Source organism: Lytechinus pictus, chromosome 15, assembly GCF_037042905.1.
Source record: "Lytechinus pictus isolate F3 Inbred chromosome 15, Lp3.0, whole genome shotgun sequence".
Taxonomy (NCBI): Eukaryota; Metazoa; Echinodermata; class Echinoidea; order Temnopleuroida; family Toxopneustidae; genus Lytechinus; species Lytechinus pictus.
The window spans coordinates 6,928,366-6,952,540 of NC_087259.1; the positions used below are offsets into that span (position 1 = coordinate 6,928,366).

The following is a 24,175-nucleotide window of genomic DNA, read 5'->3' on the forward strand; positions in this document are numbered from 1 at the left end:
CTCCATCACTTTCAAGCTACAAGCTTAAGATGAAGGTCTCCCACATTTATATATATATATGTTCAGTAATTAAAGAAAATGTATATATAGATATAATTTTCACAGTACAGTTGATATTTTATAATGATTTATGTGCATTATTCATTATGTTTAAAAAAATATTTGCCTATTATGTAATATTGAAAAAAACTGAAATATTATACTTGTATATTCTTTGTTTTTGTTTTGAAATGTGGAAATAAAATAAATCAAATCAAATCAAATTCAAAGAGTGTGATATGGGTACTAGTGTGACAATCGCACAGGCGGTGTTGCTTCCACAGCTAGAAGACCACAAAATGATACTGTTGTCTGTCTATATTATATTACAAGGAAATCGATCTTTTCAAACTGATAGATTTAATAGATTTGACATGATATAAACAAATAAAATCAGGGCCCGTCTGACAAAGAGTTGCGATCGATCCGATCAATCTCAACTATTTTTTAAAGGAATGTATATATGGAAATCCATCGATTATCTTTGTCATATTTTTTATTCAGGAAATTTGCAAAATGTCCTTTATAACCAAAAAGGGACACTCACACCAAATTATCTAGACAACGATGAATGTATGAGTATACATCATCATCTAGAAAACATTTTGGGCAAACATGGATTTTAAATGTTGGCCATGCTGGCTTATAATTTCCATAGTTGTGGTTGATCGGATCAATCTCAACTCTTTGTTAGACGGGGCCCATACATGTATATATAATTTATTGGTATATACATAAATATGTATATTGATATGATATATACATATTGGTATAAACATACGTAAAGTGATCGGCAGAAATGGATGAGGGATCAATTTACAACTAAGTTTAAATGAAGTAAATTATCATAAAGATAAGTAACGGTATAAGTTCCGCATAGAAATATATAATGGTTGAATTGTATGAAAATAGCAGTGAAGGGAATAGAAATAAGGGATAAGCAGAAAGTTTGGGTGGAAGAGAGAATCGAAGAAACAAGGAATTTACGTTGACTGAAAATTCTTAGGAAGTGAGAGAAAGGCAGATAGATATACAGAGAGACAAAAATACAAGAGATAGGGAGAAAAGGAAATTCGCTGGAAAAATTGGTACATATTTTTTCGATTTTATTTGCTACCTAAATGATACCATAGCAATAGCACGTCATCACAAGAAGCATGAAAAGTGGGTGTGAATAGCGAGAGCTAGCGAGTGTTCCAGGCCAAGCTCCCGGGGCTTTTTGCGCTATGACCGGTCTCTCAGCACCCTGCGGCCAGTTCAATTTTTTTTTCACGTAGTGACAGTGTACTGATGATGGCTACTACTCGATGACTCGACCTGTCTCTGCTGGGTAAAACAGGTCAAAGAGGTCTTTTGCTTACCAAGTCATCTACAGAATAGGGAGTTCCATTTAGGTGGCTGTCTCCACCAAAAATAAGGTACCGTAACTGTACTACTAGTACTACCAGTACAAAAAGCTTCGGTTTCTGTTATGTTGGCTGTTCCGCTGAAGCCTGAACTCCGTGGCGTTGGCTCCACTCACCAAATAATACAGAGAAACTAGAAAAAATTATAAATGTTCAAAAACTCATCGAAACGGACGGCTGCCAGCTGTCTATAAGTAACTGTACATGCTGTTACTGTTGTGTTGTGATGTTGTTAGGCCTAAATTCATTGGGATTGGCATTCATTGCGCACATTTTAAAATTATATATAGGGCCTACCGGTAATATACTTACTAACTTAGCCTAATTAGTTTAACTTTGAGTTTGAAGATGATAATTGATAAAAAAATTGATATTCAAACACTCGAAAAATTTTCACAATTCATAGTGAAAATCCACCAATAACATAATCATAAAACCAAAGAGAAGAAGAGAGTCAAAATCACTTGATGGAATTATGAAATAGGGAAAAAGTTTCGCTGGTATCACGCTCATAATTAGACAGCTGGCAGCCGTCTGTTTAGAGGAGTTTTTTAACATTTTTTTATTTTTTTAATTTCTCCTCATACACAGACGGCTCGCTAGCGTGCAGCCACCATTAGGGGACTTACAATGCAAAATCCCCCCGTCGGGGCTCTTCAATTTTTGTCTTTAATAAATCAAACTTTTGAAAATTAACACGACCGAAATGCAAATTAGTATTCCCTCTTGGCATTAATTGCCAAAAAACCGGGGAAAATCAAGTTAAAAGGAACAAAAACAGTGACTTACCTCGGCTGTCGCGCAACTTCACTGCCCTGTTTTATCCGAACTTAATACATACACATAAACATATGCTATGGCCATTGAGTCCCCTGTACAGATCGCGCTAGAACTTCGGTCTCTGTATTTGGTGAGTGAAGCCAACGGAGTTCAGCTGAACAACCAACATAACAGAGACCGAAGCTTTTGGTCTAGCTCATAATATGCCATGCCCATGGCGATCGATTAGTCCGCGCTCAGCTGATTAAGTCAAGTGTCATAGACTGTGTAATAGTGTTAGACATATTCATAAAGTGTTACCTTAATTTGCGCACGATAGTTTAGCAAGCTTTAGAAATGAATACAACCAGACAAAGGTAATATAACAATATCAGATAGAGGTTAAAACTAGGAAATTGGTACATTTTTTGTTTGAAGGAAGACCTGAGCTATATAAGCTCGCAAAATGGCGATTTCTTGATGCTTGTCGAAAAGTCCAGATTTTCTCTGAACAGACACAAAAGGTAACAAAATTTTGCCAATATTTTCATAAATGCAGATTTTATCTTGCACATTTTTTTGCAGAAAGTTACAATATGTTTTTTTTTTTTTTGGTGATATAAGTTTTTCAAGATATTGAGATATTCGCTAATCCGACCGTGCGCAAAATAAAGGTAACGCTCAATAAGGACACACCACCATAGCCTAATGAAGATCTACATGTAGGCCTATACATTTATGCTGTATGAATGGGCTCTATGTCTGCACACCTAAAAATTTAACTTCAGACTAGATTTTAATTTGTCATGAAGATGAATTATGTGGTCTGTCAATATTTTATAGCGTTAAGCCATCCAGTGCTAACCAAGGTAAAGTTTTTGACATGTCATCATAACTTTGAAAGTATATGGATCAAGTTCATGAAATTAAGACAAGAGAGTAATCAAGTATCATCGAACATCCTGCGTGAGTTTCAGGTCAAATGATCAAGGACAATAAAGTTTGGGCACATTGAGGATATTTGTTGAATTGCCATCATAACTTTGAAAGTTTATGGATCTAGTTCATGAAACATGGATATAAGGGCAGTAATCAAGTATCATTGTTCGATTTGCACGAGTCTTAAGTCACATGATCGAGGTCAATGAGCATTAAGTATTCTATTGTTTTCTGTAAATAATTAATATTTGTTTTCAAAGTCAGCACTGCTGCTATATTTCGTAATGCAGGCGAGACTGCCAGTGGCGTTCCACCTGTTAAATATTTTCTGAAGGTTGAAAATTTCTGAATGTCTTATGTAAGGTGCACAATATCTTGGACTTGCCCTGAAGGTGGTAATGGTGATGATGATGATGACAATGATGATGATGAAGATGATGATGATGGTGATGTTGATGAAGAAGAACAGAAGAAGATGATGGTGATAATGATGATGATGGTGGGGGATTAATTGACAATGATAAACGGTACTTATGTATTCCCTGACATATCATGTACCGTACTATAAAAGCAAAGAATATATTTGATTCACTGATTCTATTGATTTGTGTTTAAATTTGTTGCTAGCTAACAATATACCAATTTTCTTTGCTTACTCAGAGCGGCGATGGATAGTGCAAACAGGAAGAGTTCTGCAATGCTATGGAGCCTTAATCTTATGGTACTGTTCTCACACGTCTCTGGATCTGACATAAGAAACGTTGACCCCAATGGATATGTAGTCTACTGCCCCTGTATGGGTAGGTATAAAGTTTCTGTGTTCCAACTCAAGTAACATAATGATTTCTCATTTGTATCCTTGTTCGATTTACTGTTTTGTCAAAGCAAGAGATAAATTCATTTCACAAATATACATGTATGGAAGGGATTAATTTTTCTGAATTTTAACCACAAAAACAAACACAAAATGTTGAAAATGTTAAATTTTCTTCATGCAGAGAAAAAAAAATATAGAAAATAATTTTACAGTAGAAATCAGTAAACAAAACTTTTTTTTTCAAATGTTTGATTTTATTCCTGACATTTGTCATTGATCATTGACCTTTTTCTGTTTGAAATCAAAACTGTAGAATCAGGTTGGGCCAGAACTTAAAAATCCTTTTTTTTTTTTGCTGTTTCGGCTTCCAAATCAGAAAAACAAATTGTCTGATAGTCCCTTGATTTACATTGTAGATGTTTCATCAGAAGTAAATCTCCAATTGAGAAAGAAAATTGTACATCTTGATTAGTAAGAAGTATGTATATAGGGGCATTTTCACGGTAACTGACATTACACGGCACAATGTTTTCACACCTTTCATTGTGTGTATCTCTAAAACAACAAATGATGGGAGTTTGCTTTTGATAGAGTTAATAAAGTGAACCTTGCTGTATAACCTGATACTAAGTTTTCCTATGTAACCACATTTTTTTACGCATCAGCAAGCAAAAATGTGTCGGTAACTGACATTACGCAAAAGGACATGCAATTTCAGGGTGTTCATTAAAATTGAAATATCTCATGTCCCTGAGTAGATAGAGTAATAATTTGAATATGTAAATATACCTCTGTTACTAGGTTAAGATGTGTCAAAATATTAAACAATTCGTTTTTGTCTTTTGGGGGCTATGATAATTTTTCCACAACCATGCTGGTAACTGACATTACGGTAACTGACATTACACTTAATTTGCCATAGAGATAACACATGGAAGTCAAATGTGTGGAATCATTGCATTGTATCTTCTGTGCAGAGCTTCACATGAAAGTGAGCTTGATGTGGAAGTATACCCGAGTTTCTAGGAACATTTCAATGAAAAAACTTTTTCTTTTTCTTAATTCCTTTCTTTGATTTGAAGATTTTTATCATTACTTGTCGGTAACTGACAATACACATTAACATTTACCAGTGCTATATGATTTTCAAAGGCATAATTTTCTTGGTACTTATATGTAAGGCTTTTTAAAATCATAAAAGTTTCATAATACTTCACATTTTTAATTATCAAAAGATAAGAAATGTATGTTTTACTTACTCGGGAGGAGGGGGGTCATAGCAGCTACATGTTTTCCTATAGTAATTTAATATTGCATTGACTGTACACATATTTTTCTGACTATACACCCATAATATATTCATCAGTTTTATATTGACTTTTTAAACCTTTTCCTTCTCCAACCTCCCCCTCCCCTCAAAAAAGGCAAAATGAATAAGGGTCTCCTCCCCTAGGCTACATGTACCCCTCCCCTGAATCTCATGCAGCCATGTAGTTTTATTGATTTCTATTCTGGTCAGTGCAAGCGATGCTTGTTCATATCTGTCGGATTTCAATTCTCTTCATAATTTGTTTTTAAAATCATTTTCTTTGCTAATTTCTTTTTTAAGCTGTCAACAAAAAATAAACTCCAGCTTCTAAACTGAAACTGAACTATTTGTAAATTAGAAAAAAAAACACAGTTTTAGTAGATCCATGCAACATTGATCAGAACTGTCAAATTTCACTTTTCACCTATACTTGTAAACCAAAAACAAAATTGTATCACACATCCACACTACTAACAGGTATAAAAACCAGGAATTTACTTTTAGCGAGGCAATGCTCAAAAGAATCCTAGAAACTAAAAAAGGGACCCTGGAAATCCCCTTCATCACAATGTTAAGCTTAAAAAATGTTGCAGATTTAGGCAATAGGTTGGGAAAAGTACCCCCTACCCCCCCCCCCCCGAAAACCAAACAAAAAATTGTCTGATACAATTAGGTACTTGGTAAGTGCATGTACAAAACAATTTCATAGTAATTTCTTTTTGCCTGATGGGAATGCAACTTCCTTCATAATTTCATATAGTATTCCTTGTGAACTATACCTTTTAAAAGTCAATAGCAAGCTCCTTCTGGTGTGACTTTTAAAGTGAAAGACTTAAATAACAAGTATACAATATTTCTTCACCATAAAATTGACCACATATTTGCATTTCAATATTGGTAACCAACGTTTTATCATGGTAACTGACATTACATCTCGGTAACTGACATTACATTTTCCACTTGGTAACTGACATTACATATATTTAATGGTACCCTATGGCTTCATTGTTAATTGGTAATCTTTAATTTTGGTGTAGAAGGGAGGGGTGTTACCTAGAGAGGAAATCTACCAAGTTTCATTTAATATATCCTCTTTTCCAGGAAATTAGAAAAAAAAATTCATGTTTTCGGTAACTGACATTACATACCATATCACATACTTCATCAATGTTTTTTTATCAGATGAATGAATTACTGGTGTTCCTTTCTGTGGGATTTTAAAAAGTGTTATAATAGCAAGCTAAATCACAGGCGAAAACATCATGATCAAACCTGTTCTTTAAAAATCTGTGAAAACAAAATATGTATCAATATACTATTTTCAACACTAATTTGTATCCATACTTTGGCAGCCATTTTGAAATAAAAAATGGCTGCCAGAGTCTGAAATTTTTTTGTCTCGGAAACTTCAGGTCTTGTTTTATTAAAAAACATAAAGCATTTGACATGAATATCAACTTGATTTTTTTGCCTCTGTGTCCATCTGTGGTGAAAATGCCCATAGGGTCAAGAGAGGGGAGATTTAGAAGCAGATATATTCATCCGTGAGGATGAACCATTGATATAATAATCACCATAATAGCTTTCGCCCCACTGTTTGCAAGTGTGGTCTTAAAGTATCACAGGTTTTTCAATGAGTTTCTTCAATCCATGCATATTTTGATAGTAGGCCTATTGATGCTTTATTGCGTAATGACCGCACCTTGCAGGTCCAGGTTTCATTAACACCTTTTTTCAGTGATTTTCAGTGACTTATTTGCTCTGAGCCAATCAGATACTTGGATTTCGGTAGATTGTAACAATAGTCAGTGAAGATCAGTGAAGATGAAATGCCGCCCAGGTAAACCCAGCATCAACTTTGCCTTTTCAATAAAGCTTTGTCTGTGGACATGCAGGGACAAAATTACTTGGGGGCTTAGGGTGATTTTGAAAATCGCCCATGAAATGTTCAAAAGCACATTGGAAACTTTAGGAGTCCTTGAAAATCCCCATTCATTGCATTGTGTTTTTGTTTTGTAAAACAACCATAACTGGTCATCTTTATCATCTCATCTCAAAGTAATACATTTACATAATTCTGTGACATTTGCCTCTATTTCTTGCGGGAGATACACAGTATTTGAGATTTTACATTCTTTTCTATTTCAAAACGATAACTTTACAGGTAACACAAAATACTAGTTCAGTCATTGCAATGTTTAAGCTTATCAAATGTTGCAGATTTAGGCAGTAAGATGTGAAAAGAAGCCAGCAGTTTTGCCTGCATTGTGCACACTACACAGTGATAGCATTCAACAAGTGTAACAACTGAAAGTAGAGCAATATTCATACATGTAAGTCAATCTCTGATCTTGATTTTGTCTTTCAGGTCGTTTTGGTAACCAAGCTGATCACTTTCTAGGAGCTCTTTCCTTTGCTCATGGTCTGGACAGAACCCTTATCCTTCCGCCTTGGAATGATTATGGAAAACCAAGTCGCGCTGTAAGTTTTCCCTTTTAAAGCCATGTTCACCCCAAAACAAGTCAATTTGAATAAAAAGAAAAAAAGGAAACAAGCATGATTATGATAATTCACCATAATCAGATTAAAATACATAAGTAAGAATACCATGACATTTTACAGTTTTTAGCTCATCCGGCCAAAGGGCCAGATGAGCTTACGCCGTGGCGTGGCGTCCGTTCACAATTTTAAAATGATTCTCCTTCATCATTTCAAGTCCGATTTCAATTTTGTTTGCTTTTTATGTGGGGAATTCAAAACTTCTACGCAGAATTTTGAAACATATTAAATATGCTAATTTATGCACATTTTCAAAATTTACAAAAATGCTTCTGCTTCTTTATTTGTTGACCAATTTTGATTTTTTTTCCTTCCATCTTGTAGAGCTTTATGAGGTTCACCAAACTTCTACAGAGAATTTTGACTAGATAAATTTTTATGCTAATTTATGTGTATCTTTAAAAATCCACATAAAATGCTTCTTTATTTTGTTAACCGATTTTGATTTTTTTCCCTTCCATCTGAGGAACACCTAACTTCTACACAGAATTGTGAAATTTTGAGTAGAAAGTTGCTAAATTATTAATGAAATTTACTCATAAGTCACAAAAATGCCTCTTTTTAATTTGTTGACCGATTTTGATTTTTTTTTCTTCCATTTGGTAGAGCTGCATGAAGTTCACTAAACCTTTACACAGAATTTTGAAATTTTGACTAGAAAATTATTTATGCTAATTTATGCAAAATTTATTCTTAATCACAAAAAAATGCTTCTTTTTTATTTGTTGACCAATTTTGATTTTTTTTCCCATCCATCTGGTAGAGCTACATGAGGGTCACCAAACTTCAAAAAAGAATTTTGAAAATTTATTCATAAATCACAAAAAATGCTTTTTCTCCCTCATTTGTTGATTAATTTCAATTTTGTTTGCTTTATATGATATCTCTAGGTGGGGATACAAAATTTCTACACCGAATTTTGAAACTCAGTAAATATGCGAATTTATGCATATTTTTAAAATCTCACAAAAAGTGCTTCTTATTTATTTGTTGACTGAATTTGATTTTTTTTTGTTCCCTCTGAGAGCTACATGTACATGAGGTTCACCAAGGTTCTGCACAGAATTTGAAAATTTTGACTAGAAAATTCATCCGAAATTTATTCATAAATCACAAAAAATGCTTCTTCTCTGTCATTTCTTCATCAATTTCAATTCTGTTTCCTCATCATCATCTTCATCTGCTGTAATCTTCAAAGGGCTCAAATTCATATCACCAATATAATTAACTACAGTGTCAACTGGGCTGAAATTAAAAATTGTGTTTAAATTTCGTTGCAAGATGCTGGATGAGCTCCACATCATTGATGTGCTAGTTTATTTTATAATTTCCTCGGATTTGTTAGTTCAAATCTTATTTGTTTCCTGTTTTCAGGCTCAAATTCCGTTTGACAAGTACTTCAAGGTTGACCCGCTCCGTGAATATCATCGGGTCATCACCATGGAAACCTTCATGAAGGAGTTAGCTCCATCTTTATGGCCAAAGGAGAAACGTACAGGTACGTACGAAGTGGGAATCCATTTCTTGAAACTCCCCCCCCCAAAAAAAAAAAAAAAAAAGAGGAAACGATTCATTGTAAAATCATAGAACATGTTTTCTGGAATTGATGATGTTTCTGAGAGATGTTCTTAAAGCTAAGTACGAGTTTTGGTATAGAATTCAAATTTAATTAGGAAATTGTTGAAAGCAATCCTGAGGGGTTTCTCTTTAGCCAGAGTCCTTTTACAAATCATATTAAATAAAATAATTCAGGGCCCCATCTTACAAAGAGTTACGATTGATCCAATCATCGTAACTATGGAAATCCATCAGTATCATATTTTTTTCTACAGGAAATTTGCCCAATGCCCTATGTAAACAGTTGTGAATTTTCAACAAAAAAATTTAATGAATGAATACACATCGTAGTTAGAAAATATTTTGAATGAACATGCATAATAGATGTTGCTGGCCGTCCATAGTTGTGAGTGATCGGATCAATCGTAACTCTTTGTAAGATGGGGCCCAGGATTGCTTAAAATAATAATATATTACTCTGTGGAGTGTAATGTACCTTTCCTGAAAAATGGTCAGGCATTTATCACTTATGTATAGTTTTTATAATTCTTTGTATGTTTGATCAATTCTGTGAACATTGTTTTTTTGTTGGTACCAGTACCAGAGCTTATTTTTAACTTTAGACTCTCAATGGTTTCAGAAGTTAGTACCTGTGGGCCGTTTCATAAAGCTGTTCGTAAGGTAAGAGCGACTTCAAGAACGACTGGTGAACCTTTCTTACATGCTAAATAATCACCAATGAACATTAATGGTGACTCATTTACCATGAGAAAGGATCACCAGTCGTTCTTAAAGTCGCTCTTAACATATGAACAGCTTTATGAAGCACCCGCCTGGCATGGTTTCATTAAAACAGTGTGTGAGTTATGCATGACTGGAGCATGTGTTTCGGAGCTAAACCAGGGCCCTTTCTTACAAAGAGTTGTGATTAATCTGATCAACCACAACTGTGCATTGGATTTGGAGCGGTCAAAAAATTTTGCACGGCAGATTTATCGCGAAAAATGTCGAGGGGGGGGCATTCTTTTAGGGTTAAAAATATCATACAAGCAATATTAAAGAAAGTAATGAATTTTTAAAAGTTGTTAAAATTTGAAATCACTATACCCATACAGCTTTCAAATTGGCAACATTGGTGATGCCATAGTGATGTAGGGCAAGGACTAATCTTCTATTTACTCCAATACATAAAATGGCTAATATGTTCTATTCTTTTCGAAGTTTCTACTTCAAATCATATTTTTCTTTCAATTTGTCCCTAAAACTTGTCATAACAGTTGCCAGTTCGAAATTTACATAGTCTTGGGGATCTCAATCTTATAACAGCCGTGATAGCTTTCTTATTGCTTGTCCAATTTCTTTCAAACATTCACCATCCCGTTCTACTTCCTCTCTTACGCAACATTTTATGAGCAAGGATGGATTCCCCTTTAACCCTTAATGTGCCATTCACTGTAATCAGCGAGTGCCATTTTTTCAAAACGGTCTATATTTAACTGTTTTATTTCTCAAAAAGGGAATCGCTTCTGAGACAATGTTAAACCTCCCTACTCTTGAGCATAAGCTGAACTGAACAATGGAATCACTCATGCATGCAATGCACTCCTCAAAATGCAATAGGCATAACAATAACTGTATGACCATTGCACAAAAATGTGTTCGTGGCACTCCAATGGATGCACTGAAATGTGTTCATGGCATGTTAAGAGTTAATAGTCATGGTATGCAAACATGCTTTATGAAAAAGTGGTCTTGCACAGAAAATATTATTAAATATTGCAGGCCTTTTTTGTTGTTGTAGGATTCTGTTACCGTTTCAGAGATGGGACAGACTGCAAGATGAAGGAGGGAAATCCTTTTGGACCATTCTGGGACAATCATCACATCGACTTCTTCGAGTATAAGGAATATGGCCCACTTTCCTACAACACCCATTTGCCAAATGCAAGAAATATGTGGGAAGCCAAGTAAGATTTTTATTATCTTTAAAAACTTTGAAGGGGAATGACATTCTCCAAACCAGTTGAATCAGAAAAAAAAAGAGAAAAATCAAGGAAACAGACCAATAAAAGTTTGAAAAAAATTGAATGATTGAGAAGGAAGTTATGAGCATTATACCTTGGTCACATTTGCTCTATGGCGGCCGTACGGCGAGTCGAAAACAGCCGTTTTATTAATTTTAATTCAAACCACCTATATGTAGTTGGTACAAAAAATGTTAAAACGGTTGTTTTCGACTCGCCATATGGCCGCCGTAGAACAAATTTGACCAAGGTATTAGAAGTTGAGATCGCTATTATGGTGATCCTCCTATTGACAATGTGACCAAGACATGATGTCACACATGAACAACTTCCCACTACTTTTGTTCATGTTTCGCTTCATTGTCTCTTTCTCAATAAATCACAACGATGGAAGGCCAGCAATGTTAACATCTAAACTGCATGTTTGTTAAAATATTTTATAATTATATTCAATATTCATTCATTCATTCATTCATTGTTTACTTGGAAATTCCCTTTGTTTACACAGGAAATTGTTCAAATTTCTTGTAGTAAATATTATGACAATGGTGGATTTACAAAGAATTGAGGTTGATCGTATTAATCGTAACTTTGTAAAACGGGACCCTGGTGTTTTGTTTATTGGAGGGCATGTAAGATTTTGAAATTAGAATGCGCAATGAGAGACGTTTGGGGATATTTCTCTGTATCCAGCAAAGGGAAGAGTTGTTCATGTTTGACACCACAAATTTTGGTCTCATTGCCATTGGGAGAATATCAGTAGTATAAGTGTCAATATTCGAATACTCCTAGCTTTCTTATTGTTTGTCCAGTTTTAAAAAAGTTTTCATTGATCTCATTCTTTGATGTCTATATTTTACACAAGCTTACTCTTTGCAGACCACTTATGATAGATAAAGTTTATTTCTGAGAAGTAACAACAATTGTGAGTTATCATTATTTCCTGTCATTTAGAAAGAAAACTGTGAAAGGAATATCCACTGCAAATAATTGCCCTTCTGTGCCACCTTTGATTATTCATATGAGAATCAAATAATGAACCAACTGTTTTTGTGTGTCTCTAAGGCCCGAATTCTCAAAGGAGGTCTTGAAAACCCACGGTTGAATCCATGGTTTATGCAGATTTGCAGAAATTACGCTTTATTTAATAGCACGTATTGGGCGCGTGTGTAAAAAATGTCCAATGCTGATGAGCGCTTTAATCACCGTGCGCCAAATTGACTCCTGTTATACCATGGTTAGATACGCTATTTTATTCATGTTTCCACTGTTTGAAGAGTGGACTCATTAATTCAAAACAGTGGACTCATGAATAAAATAGCGTGGATAACCCGCATACATTCGTAATTCCGAAGCTTCGTTATTCCGAAGGTTCGGATATTCCGAATGTTCGTTATTCCGAAAGTTCGTATTTCCGAAGGTTCGTAATTCCGAAGGTTCGTTAGTCCGAAAACGAAATGAGGTTCGTAATTCCGAAGGTTCCTTGGTCCGAAAACGAAGTGAGATTCGTAATTCCGAAGGTTCGTTGATCCGAAAACGAAATGAGGTTCGTAATTCCGAAGGTTCGAATATTATTTCGTTTTTGGACTTACGAACCTTCGGAACAACGAACCTTATTTCGTTTTCGGATTAACGAACCTTCGGAACAACGAACCTGATTTCGTTTTCGGATTAACCAACCTTCGGAACATCGAACCTTATTTCGTTTTCGGATTATCGAACCATCGGAATAACGAACCTTCGGAATAACGCCACAAATGTTCGGATTAACGAACCCTTTTACGTTTTCGGATTAACGAACATCGAGGTATAGGCAATTTACGTGTTTCGGAATTACGACCCTTCGGAATAAAGAATCTTCGGAATTACGAACCTTCGGAATTACGAAGTGTAACCGGATAACCATGGCAACAGGTGTCAATTTGGCGCACTGTGACAAAAGCGTGCGTCAGCATTGGACATTTTCTAATATATGTGGTAAATTACGCGTAATTTATACAGGAAATCTGCATAAACCATGGGCTCAACTGTGGGTTTTCAAAACCACCTTTATGAATTTGGGTCATTGTGTCTCATCTAGGTTCCCAGTGTCCGAGTACCCTGTGATTGCCCTCTCTGGCGCCCCTGCCGCCTTCCCGGTGACCCAGGAGAACAGACAACTCCATAAATATCTGCTCTGGTCTGAAGAAATAGACGGGCAAGCGGACAAGTTCATTCAGGAGAAGCTTTCGGGGGGCCCGTTCGTCGGAGTACACATGCGACAGGGGTCGGACTGGGTGAGTTCAGGGGAGCTTTCAAGAAACAAACAGTCCCTGATTTTCACTGACAACTGTTATAAGCTACAGGATTCCTTTCCTGTGATTGGCTCAGAACGATTTTTTCTGAGAAAATCACTCCAGTCAAACCTGTCTGTGAAGGGCTCGGGGGGCCACTTACATTGACGAGTGGATACCATACGCGACCAAAAAAAACATGTAAACAGGATGTCTTTTTCATGATAGGGCATGTTACGTACGTAACGTGATAAGGGTGTCAAAAACACAAAAATAATGAAAAAAGGGTATCTATTTTGCTAGGAAAGCAACATGTTTAGGGTCATATTTGCGGGGATGATAAAACAAAATTAAAATGTTTTATAAAGGATGTCCTTTATGCCCCAGCACTACGTGTTTAGAGTCCGATTTGTGCGAGGTGTAGAAGGTGCATGGGGCCGTACTAAACCAAAAGTGTTTAGGGTGCTTTTCGAGACCCCATGGTCGTGCATGGTATCCACTCGTCAATGGAAGTGCCCCCCCCCCCCCCGGTGAATGGCACACGAGGGGAACATAACAAGTAGCTACCGTAGACAGGTTCTACAGTGCATCCCCCAAAAAAGGAAACCTGTTTTCAGAGATAGATTTTACAATTATTAAATATTTTTTTACTGTAAATTTGATACTCATGGCAAGAGTGGAAACTTATCTCTCATTTGAATCAATCATAACTCTTTGTTTAAAGACGGGGCGCGGTAGAATATCCAATGCCATTTTCAGGGACCATATTGTTGTTTTCGCTGAATAGTCGTCCTCTCAAAACTTTTATGTCTAATCCAACAAGATCTGCACCTGGCTGAGCTCATTTTGTATAATTATTATCATGGGATTTTAAAATTTTTAAAAAGTTTTCACATTTTAAAGTTTTGCTTTATTTCACAAAACAGTGTCGTGGTATGAGGCAATTCCGTCATTGGAGAAGGCCAGTTATTTAAGTATCCAAACAGGTGTTTCTTGACCTCGATGGGTCCGAAAAAAACTAAACCGCAGTTACATAGCAGCGCGCCAATTCAAGTAAACTCACTCGCCATCGCATGCAGTCATTTTTATTTCTCTTTAATACATGTAGTTTCCTTATATCTAGCTGATTTTCTTCGTTAGAAACTGAAAACAGAATAACATTGGATTTTAAAATACAATATGCCTTTGAAAACTTGATTAAATATCAATAAAATAATTTAATTCTGAAAGGCTACCTCAGGCATAGCTGCTCTTACGTAATATCAGCTGTTGTTAATGGTCTACTCTTGGCTTGCCTGATAAGAGGAATTGTCGGCGATACAGGATAGAGCTTGGAAATGAAATATCATGGATCCTCTCTTTTTCTGTCTCTCTCCCTATCTCCTTTTACGTTTCTGTGTTTGTTTCCTCTTACTTTTCCTTCTTTATGTTTATATTTGTTTCTTTAAATATTATTCTTTTATTCTCCTTTCTTTCCTTGGCTCCTATCTTTCTTTCTTTCTTCCTTCGGCTTCTATCATTCTTTAATTCTTTCTCTCTCTTCCTTTCTTTCTTTTCGATTGCATGTGCAGCGTTACGATTCAATCAACCTCTGCGGCCCACCAGCGCATACAATCATTTTTATTCTCTTTAACAGTTTCCTTTTATCGGGGCAGATTTTCTTTGTTCGAAATTGAAAACAAATTAACATTGAATTTCAAAATACAATATGCCTTTGGAAACTTAATTACATATCAAATGCAATGATTTAATTCCAGAGGCCTACTACAGGGGTATAGGACTGTAGCAAAGCCATGAGCTGGTGCGATGAATCTGCCTCAAGGGTTTGACGTAATGGTCAGTTAGGGGGAACCAATGATGAATTTTTAAAATTTCATTATAATATGAAACATGGAGTATGTTCGTTTTCCTCTTTATTTGCTTCATTTAAAAAAACGTTATCGTGGTCAGTTAGGGAACCAATGATTTCACCCATTTCTGTTTTTTTTATTTTATTATATGAAATGAATTTTTTTTCCCTCTTTATGATGTGAAATGAAGATTATTCCTCCCTGAACAAATCGGATTACTATTGCTCCAACCTATTGTCATTTAATTTAAAGCTTGTTTTGTGAAATCTGCATATTTGGAATATTTCATAATTCACCATAAAATACAAAAGAAATAGTGTGTGTGACATTCTCAACTTTCCCATTCACGTGTCACCATGTTGGGCATATAAGAGCTTTGTGAAAAGAAACGTGATACTGGGTAACTTTTTATTTTGTGTTTTATGTTGGATTTTTATGAAATTTTCAGTGTTATGCCTGCTCGACTTTTCCCTTTATATGTATTAATCCAATTTTTGTTGCGGGGGAATTACCCTATACATGTATATCTTTGAATTAGTAGAGAAAAATCAAACAAGCATAATGCTGAAAATTTCATCAAAATCGGATGTAAAATATGAAAGTTATGACATTTTAAAGGTTAGCTCACTTTTCAGTTATATGTACAACTCGGTGATATGCAAATGAAAGAATCGATGATGTCCCTCACTCACTATTTCTTTTGTTTTTTATTGTTTGAATTATACAATAATTCAATTTTGACCGATTTGACAATAAGACCCTCTTGTTTGAACCACAGAATTTTAAAACAGTGGCAATTCCACATGTTCAGGGAGGAATAAATGTTTGTTTCACATGACAGTGAGGAGAATATTATAATAATTCATTTTTCACATGATGAAATACAAAAGAAATAGTGAGTGGATGATGTCATCGTTCTCCTCATTTGCATACTGATCAGGATGTGAATATAACTTTGTGAAATTAAGTAAAATTTTAAAATGTCATAAATTGCTTATTTTCCAACCGATTTTTATGAACTTTTCAGCATTTTTCTCTGTTTCTTCAAGCCAACTTTTTGTTGGGGTGGACTTGCCCTTGAAAGAGGTTTTGATATGATTTGTTGTTACAATTCTTTTGATCCCGTAGGCCAATGCCTGCAGGCATGTAAAAGACGCAAAACAGCTCTTTGCCTCGCCCCAGTGCCTCGGTTACCAACAAGAATTCGGCACTCTGACGGACGATCTCTGTATGCCATCGTTTGACCTCGTCAAAGAACAGATTAAAGCCGTTGTCAAAAAGGTCAAGGCTGAAGGGGTGTTTATTGCATCGGATGTAGAACCGGACGTTAAATCTCTGAAAAAGTTTCTTCCCTCAAAGGTAAAACCAAAAGAGATATACACATGTAATGTTAAATGAGTAATTGCTTTATTTAGTAATTTTAGGACTTTTTAAAACACTCTATTAACATTTCTATTTTATTTGCATATTTTTTTCTATATTGGCTAATAGATTAATTTCCAAATGTATATTTTTCATATTCACCCCTGTTTAATTATTTCCCTTTTTATTGGTTTATTCATGCATATTGATTGATTGATCGATTTATTTTAATAGTCATATTATAGTATGATCGCACATGATTCCTATTTTGGTAATGATTTAAAAAGTACTTTATTTGTTAACAGATTTTGATGAAATTTTCAACAGTTTGCCGGTTCAAGTTTACTCTATTTTTTTTATGTTTGCAGCCTGGAGTACCCCTTCAAATTTCTATGTAATATACAAACCAATGTATTGATTCAATTCAGAAATAGTAATACAAACGAATAAATCAAAATTAATGTATGAAAATAAGAATAGTAAATTATGAATATGACATAGATAAATAAATGGATGTGAAATAAAAGCTTTACAAACATGTCGGAAATGAATAAACAGTTCTAATAGGCAGGTTTTACACTAAAGAGCAGATTTGAATGTATCTTCAATGTAATCGATTTATCCCTTCAGGTCAAGATAGTGCAACACAAACCATCAAATCCACAAGTTGACCTCGCTATATTAGGCAAGTCCGACCATTACATCTGCAATTGTGTCTCGTCCTTCTCGGCATTTGCGAAGAGGGAGAGGGATGCGGCGGGCAAGCCATCGTCCTTCTGGGGATTCGGGGAAGACTATGAAAGGATTGAGAAGAGGCGGTCGCAGAAATCTCGCAGCGAGTTATGAGGACGGCTTCATTTCTAGTATTGAACTGAATAAATGGGATAAATAAATTGGTACTATTGGATAGTCTAAATCATAAATGGTGTCGAAAGTATTGTGTGCATTCAGTAATAAGCATTTACAGGGGGGGGGGGGGTCACTTAGTATAAATGTATTATACATATATGCCACGGTTGAGACCCCCATTTCAGCCTAAGTTCCCATTCCAGAGCATCACCGATTTAGAAAGCCACGGAAATTCCTATTTTTTTCCCCCGTTTCGGAGACACTCAAATTTCTGGTTTCTAGGGACAGTACACACTCATATTCGGCGCAGCACAGTGGCAAACTGCGTACAATGACTGCGAAAGCTCTGCAGAGCGATTCGGAGGCCGCTGATTGATTGGTTCATCGCGCAGAAATGTCATGACCAATATCAGGCATATTCATGCAACCCTCCGAAATATTTGTGCCATTCAAGAGCCTTGCATTTTTTAGGAATCGTTGATACTAGAGCAGTTCTGGGGACCCCCATTTTAAGACCAAAGTTTAGTTCCAGAGCCCCCGATTTACGTTTTTGGTGTGGCACGTGGGTATCATTTTATAATTTGAGTACCCCTCCTCCCCCCGGGGCATTTACATGTATGAAATGGAGATTGGGATCCTAATAAAATGATTGGCCGAAATCCATCACATGACCAGTCATTTATTTTTAGCTGACAGGGAAATGTTCTAGTGACCGGTATTGATGACTTGTTCTATTGACCGGTCGTGGTTTTGAGAGGATGGTTTATCAAATAACAAGGATCCACATCAATATCTACAAAACATATACACATCATTATGCTTGGGCACTGGAATAATTACCCACACTACATGCGTGTATCCGTAATTCTTCCTAATGTCCTCAATGCAGGGGGAACAAATTAACGGGGGCGAAATTGCCCCGAGCCGAGGGTGAAAATGCTTTTTCAACGATTCCAAATGACCCAAGGTTAAATATTGAAATGAATCAATTCTACTAACTACTTGTGTACACTGTAGTTTGCAAATAGGTCATATTTTTTGTACAGTAAAATATTGAGTACAAGAAATGGTGATGGGTGCAATATTGTAGAGTAGTTTTTGTGATATCTTTTCTGCTTCTGAAGTTATGTGTTCAAACTTTTGTGGATATCATGTATACCTGCCTCTTGATTCAGAAAGTGTATTAGATTCCTGTTTAAAAGGCTGGTATAATTCAATGCTTGAATATATATATGGTATGGGTTGAACCCTTATTTATAATGTAATTTTAAAACATGTTAAACTTAAAGATAAATGAAAGTACTTGCAGTAAACACTGATTTCACGAGAAAGTCTGTTAATTGTCACTATATCATCGAGGATCTAGAGCTGGTACAGTTACATAAACTGAACTTTGTGAAATCTTGAAATCTACGCTGAAAAAATGTTCACAGTGAAGATCACCAACACAGATAAGCGCACATGGGACAGTGTATTGTTATTGCTTTGAAAGTCAGGCACGACGCTTGACCCGAATCCCATGCTTATTTGCTAATTTCTCAGCAATTGCACAATTTCTTCCAGAATCCTTTGGCACGTATTATTCATTTATACAAACAGACACTTTGGTAGTCATTTCATTGGATTCTGTACGAACTCATTTTGAAATCGTTACCACAACTGGCATTTATCTTTAAGATCTCAACACAAGAAAAACATTTTTGGAGAGTAACCTCAAAATTATCAGCTACTGACTGCAGCCTTCCTCAGTGAGCTTTCTTCTTGTGTTGAGATGAGATTAAAAAAGAAATAACAGAACATTTTCAACCAACTTAAATGAATTTTCATGATTGTATGATGTAATTTATCAGGGAAATCTTGTTCATGGAAGATATCGTGAGAAATTATGTACATATTTTAGATTCAAGTAAATGTCTGTTTCAGGTGAGAGAATGTCATAGATTAGAAAGGAATAAAAATATACAGGGAATGATTTGCAAATGCCATTAGCATTTTTGGTAATAAGAGAAAAGCTCAAAACCATTTCCCCTACAATCCTTTGTAGAAGAAAGATCTGCTATACCAAAGCATTTTGTGTAACCAACAGTCTTTTAAAAAATGTGGAGCAGATTGCTATGCGATACCAGGAAAATTATTCCCTGACATAAATGCAGTGCAAAATAAGTTGGAGCTGAGTTATTTTAAAGCATGAAAATAGGAGATAAATCTGGATAAAACACTCAACTCAGAAGAAGTTGACTCATCATATGCACTTTCTTGTCAGAAGTCAGTTCTTACCAAGAAGAAAAAGAGTTGGTTTGTGTTGGATATTTGTTTTTAGGAGCATGCTGCATGTAGAACAATTGTGACCTGCCACCCCCAAACCAACAATAAGTCGACCAAAATGAATATTGAGCTTGAAAATTAATTTCCTAAGCTTTAAAATGATAGAATATATGTTAAAATTGACCAAAAATAACCATTACAAGTACTTGATTGAATGGAGAGGAAATTCAGCAAGAGCTTAAAAAATAAGGAGAAAACAAGGTTTGAAGTTTGGGGTTCACTCAAGCATGAGATGTGCATACTGTGTAATCTCAGTGAAATTTCCAAGCAGTCTGAAAAAGCAGTGTCCAAGAAACTCTTGTATCTTTTCTTTTATTCTACTTCACGATTTCAAGTTTTCACAGTATGAAGAAGAATTGCTCTTTCAGATAAGCTATATTTGTAATTGGAGAGTAAATTACTATTTTGGCTATTGACAGAGAACCTTACCTGGCGGCTTATTGGTGGTTTTGGGGTGGTAGGTCACAATTATATGGAATCATAATTTAGATTTTTCATCATTAAAAGTTTGGAAATTTAGAGATTAGAATTATGGGCCCTTTTTCTGAACTCAGGTCTGACTCAAGGCGTGGTCTATAAAAGAAGAAATTTTCTTCTGACTTGGTAACTACTGGTAGTTCAATCACACTTCACACTGATATTGGTGGTAACTATACTGATAAGTAAGTTTCTTCACCATCAAATCATGGGATAACAGTCCCGTATACATGGAATGAATACAATTTAAAGAGAAATTCCAGTAGTTGCAGTAAACACTGATTTCATGAGAAAGTATGTAAAACAAGGCTTAATTGTCAGTATATCATCGAGGATCTAGATCTGGTACAGTTACATAAACTGAACTTTGTGAAATCTTGAAATCTACGCTAAAAATGTTCACGCTGAAGATCACCAACACAGATAGGCACACGTGGGACAGTGTATTATTATTGCTAAAATAAAGACCCGACGGAAGTGACCGAATCCGCGCTTATTTTGCTTATTTCTCAGCAATTACACAATTTCTTCTAGAATCCTTTGGCACATATTTTTTATTCATACAAACAGACACTTAGGTGGTCATTATATTAGATTCTGTAAAAAGTAATATTTAGATCATTACCAAAACTGGAATTTATCTTTAAGTGAAATTTGACATTTTTGTTTTCCATAATTTTAGAAAAGATTTAGACCAAACCTGACTTAGTCAATACAGGCTGTGAAGATTAACTTTTGACTGAGATTAGGCTGAAAATAGGATAACTTTACACTTACAAATAACATATTTTCTAGTACACCAATATCATATTTTTATATATGACATGCAATGATTTGCATATATATATCTAAAAGTTTGCATGATCCGACTTCATATTGTTGTCTAAAAATGAATTATGAATGTCACATGATGCATCTGAATTTTGCAAGAAGTGTTTAATACATTTTCTTACATACATGTAGAGAATTTATTTATTTTTTCACCGTCATGTGGTGCTTAATATTATATGTGGTTTTCTACCTGTGTGTTGACTTTTACAATGTGCCTTAATTTTAGGCTTCAACCAACCTTAATGATTGTTTTGGCCGAGCTTTCGTCCACTCCTGTGGACGATCTCAAGCCAATTGATCAGTCACAAAGTTTGTTGCCTGTGGTTGGTTGAAGCTTGAAATTGTTTAATTTATCATCCTCAACTAATTAAAGTTTTCTGTATTATGCCTTGCATGTCTGTTGTATTCAAAATGTGTTAGATCTAAAGCCCCAAAGTACGGTGTGTGTGATTATCCAAAAGCTGAGGAAAAATGGAGATTAATTTTCTTTAAGTAGCCTTCTTGTAGCATTGTGTTTTGATGATCTTGCTTTGCCTTTAGGATGATATGATATTTACTATTGTGACAATTACTCTTGCCTTAATTTCTGTGAATGAATAGAATAGACAGTCATACATGTAGTTAGATACTTTCCGCTTCAGCTAATCAAATTTTGTTTGTATTTCACGGACTGTACTACTACTACTATCCTCATTCGTGCCCTGTGGCACATAAGGCCTCCACGCTTTCTTTCCATTTTTGGCGGTCTCTAGCACAACCCCTGGCCTCATTCCAACTCTTCCATCCGTAGGTATTTCTCTCCTCTACAGTTCTCCATGTTGTTTTTGGTCTACCCCTTTGTTTTCCTCCTGGATTCCATGTTAGAGCAGTGCAACAATGATGGTCATCTTGCATTCTGAGGACATGACCTATCCAATTCCACCACGGACTGTACAACACAGTATTTCAAGGACCTGTGGGTGGTGTAGAATATTTGAAAGGACAAGTCCACCCCAACAAAAAGTTGATTTGAATAAAAAGAGGAAAATCCAACAAGCATAATACTGAAAATTTCATCAAAATTGGATGTAAAATAAGAAATTATGACATTTTGAATTTTTGCTTAGTTTCACATAACAGTTATATGCACATCCTGGTCGGTATAAATGAGGTGACTGATGATGTCATCATCCACTTACTATTCCTTTTGTATTTAACAATATGAAATATTCTAATTTTCTCATTGTCAAGTCAAACAACGATTAATTGCTCCCTGAACATGTGGAATTAGCATCGTTTAATACTATATGGTTCAGTCAAATGGGTTCTCCTTGTCAAATCTGTAAAAATTGAATATTATTTAATTCAAACAATAAAGAACAAAAGAAATAGTGAGTTAGGGATATCATCGACTGTCTCATTTACATGCCACTGAGTTGTGCATATCACTATTTTGTGAAAAATATGCGAAACTTTAAAATGTCATAACTTTCTTATTTTTACATCCGATTCTTATAAATTTTTCATTACGCTAGTTTGATTTTTCTCAATCTATTCAAATCAACATTTTTCTGGGGTGGACTTGACCTTTAAATCAAGTCCCTGGATATGATTCATTGCTTGTTGCTATATCAGGTAAATATCTGGCAAGCTTTCAAGTTGTTTATATAGCAACCTTGATGTGGACACCTTGGCCTTGAACATACCTTGAAGCGCCACACTGCCATCTTCATGTTGTGAAAAATGGAAGTGGGGCATGGTTCTGGCGGCTTTGTAGCCCACTCGTAACCCTATTTTGATAGTCTTGAGCTCAGTTGCACAGCTCAATTGGTTGTGATTCTTTTCTGGTATGCAAATCCTTGTTCTATTATGCCTATCCCTAACTTTTCTCATTTTCATGTTTATTCCATGATATATTTGTTTTCAAACGATTTACCTTTTATTACATCCATAAGTATATTTTGCATAAAGGTCATATGCTATTTCATGTAGCTAGATACTGCACATTTATGTTATATACTTAGATGGCTTAAAGGAGAATGAAACTCTTGGAGCAAGTTAGCTTTTGTGAAAGCAGAAAAATCAAAGAATAAGATCAACAAAAGTTTGAGTAAAATAGGACTAGCAATAAAAGAGTTATGAGCATTTGAATTTCGAGATCACTAATGCTATGGAGATCATCCCTTTGGCAATGCGACCAAGATCTATGATGTCACAGATGAACAACTCTCCCCTTATGGACACTGAAAATATACCCCAAAACATCTCTTTTTGCTCATTCTAATCATATGACAAACGATTCATCAATGATATAATGTTGTGAAACCTCTGTACTTGTACTCTCATAAAGAGAACACCTCACCTTGTGATAGACTCTATAAAAGTGAGAATATGAGTGAAATAAGTACCTAAGTAATGAGGGAGTTGTACGTGTGTGACATCACAGATCTTGGTCGCATTGCCAATGGGAGGATCTACATGGTATTAGTGATCTCAATATTCAAATGCTCATAACTTTCTTATTATTCATTCAATCTTCCTCAAACTTTCAACAATATGTTTCTTTGATTTTTCTCTTTGATATGGATTCAGCTGGTTTCAAGGGTTTCATTCTCCTTTAAGTATCATCTACCTTTAAGCAAAAAGAACACAAATTAAATTTTATGAATAAAGATGTATGTCTGAGGTTAGTTTTATGAGCTTATTTATTTGTGTGTAAGTTGTGGTCAATAGTGATATTTTGCAGTTTCAACACGGGATGGATTCTAGAACATATTAAATCTATTGAAAATACCCGTCAAATGACAATGAACAGCTGAG

The 24,175-nt window shown here is 35.3% G+C and overlaps 1 protein-coding gene across 2 annotated transcripts; it reads left to right on the plus strand.

The window, feature by feature from the left end:
• Positions 1-1,151: 1,151 nt before the first annotated feature.
• Positions 1,152-24,051, plus strand: LOC129278294 (GDP-fucose protein O-fucosyltransferase 1-like). Of its 2 annotated transcripts, XR_010295825.1 has the most exons (9): positions 1,152-1,457; positions 3,804-3,943; positions 7,638-7,750; positions 9,203-9,326; positions 11,187-11,352; positions 13,490-13,685; positions 16,661-16,891; positions 17,525-23,274; positions 23,959-24,051. XR_010295825.1 is itself a non-coding variant. In XM_054914496.2 (8 exons), exons 2-8 carry the CDS (start codon positions 3,811-3,813, stop codon positions 17,738-17,740), a joined length of 1,179 nt encoding a protein of 392 aa, XP_054770471.2. In that variant the 5' UTR covers positions 1,152-1,457; positions 3,804-3,810; the 3' UTR covers positions 17,741-24,051. The 2 variants fall into 2 exon arrangements, 1 of the variants encoding a protein (XP_054770471.2); XM_054914496.2 differs by having other exon boundaries at positions 17,525-24,051.
• The last annotated feature ends 124 nt before the right edge of the window (positions 24,052-24,175 follow it).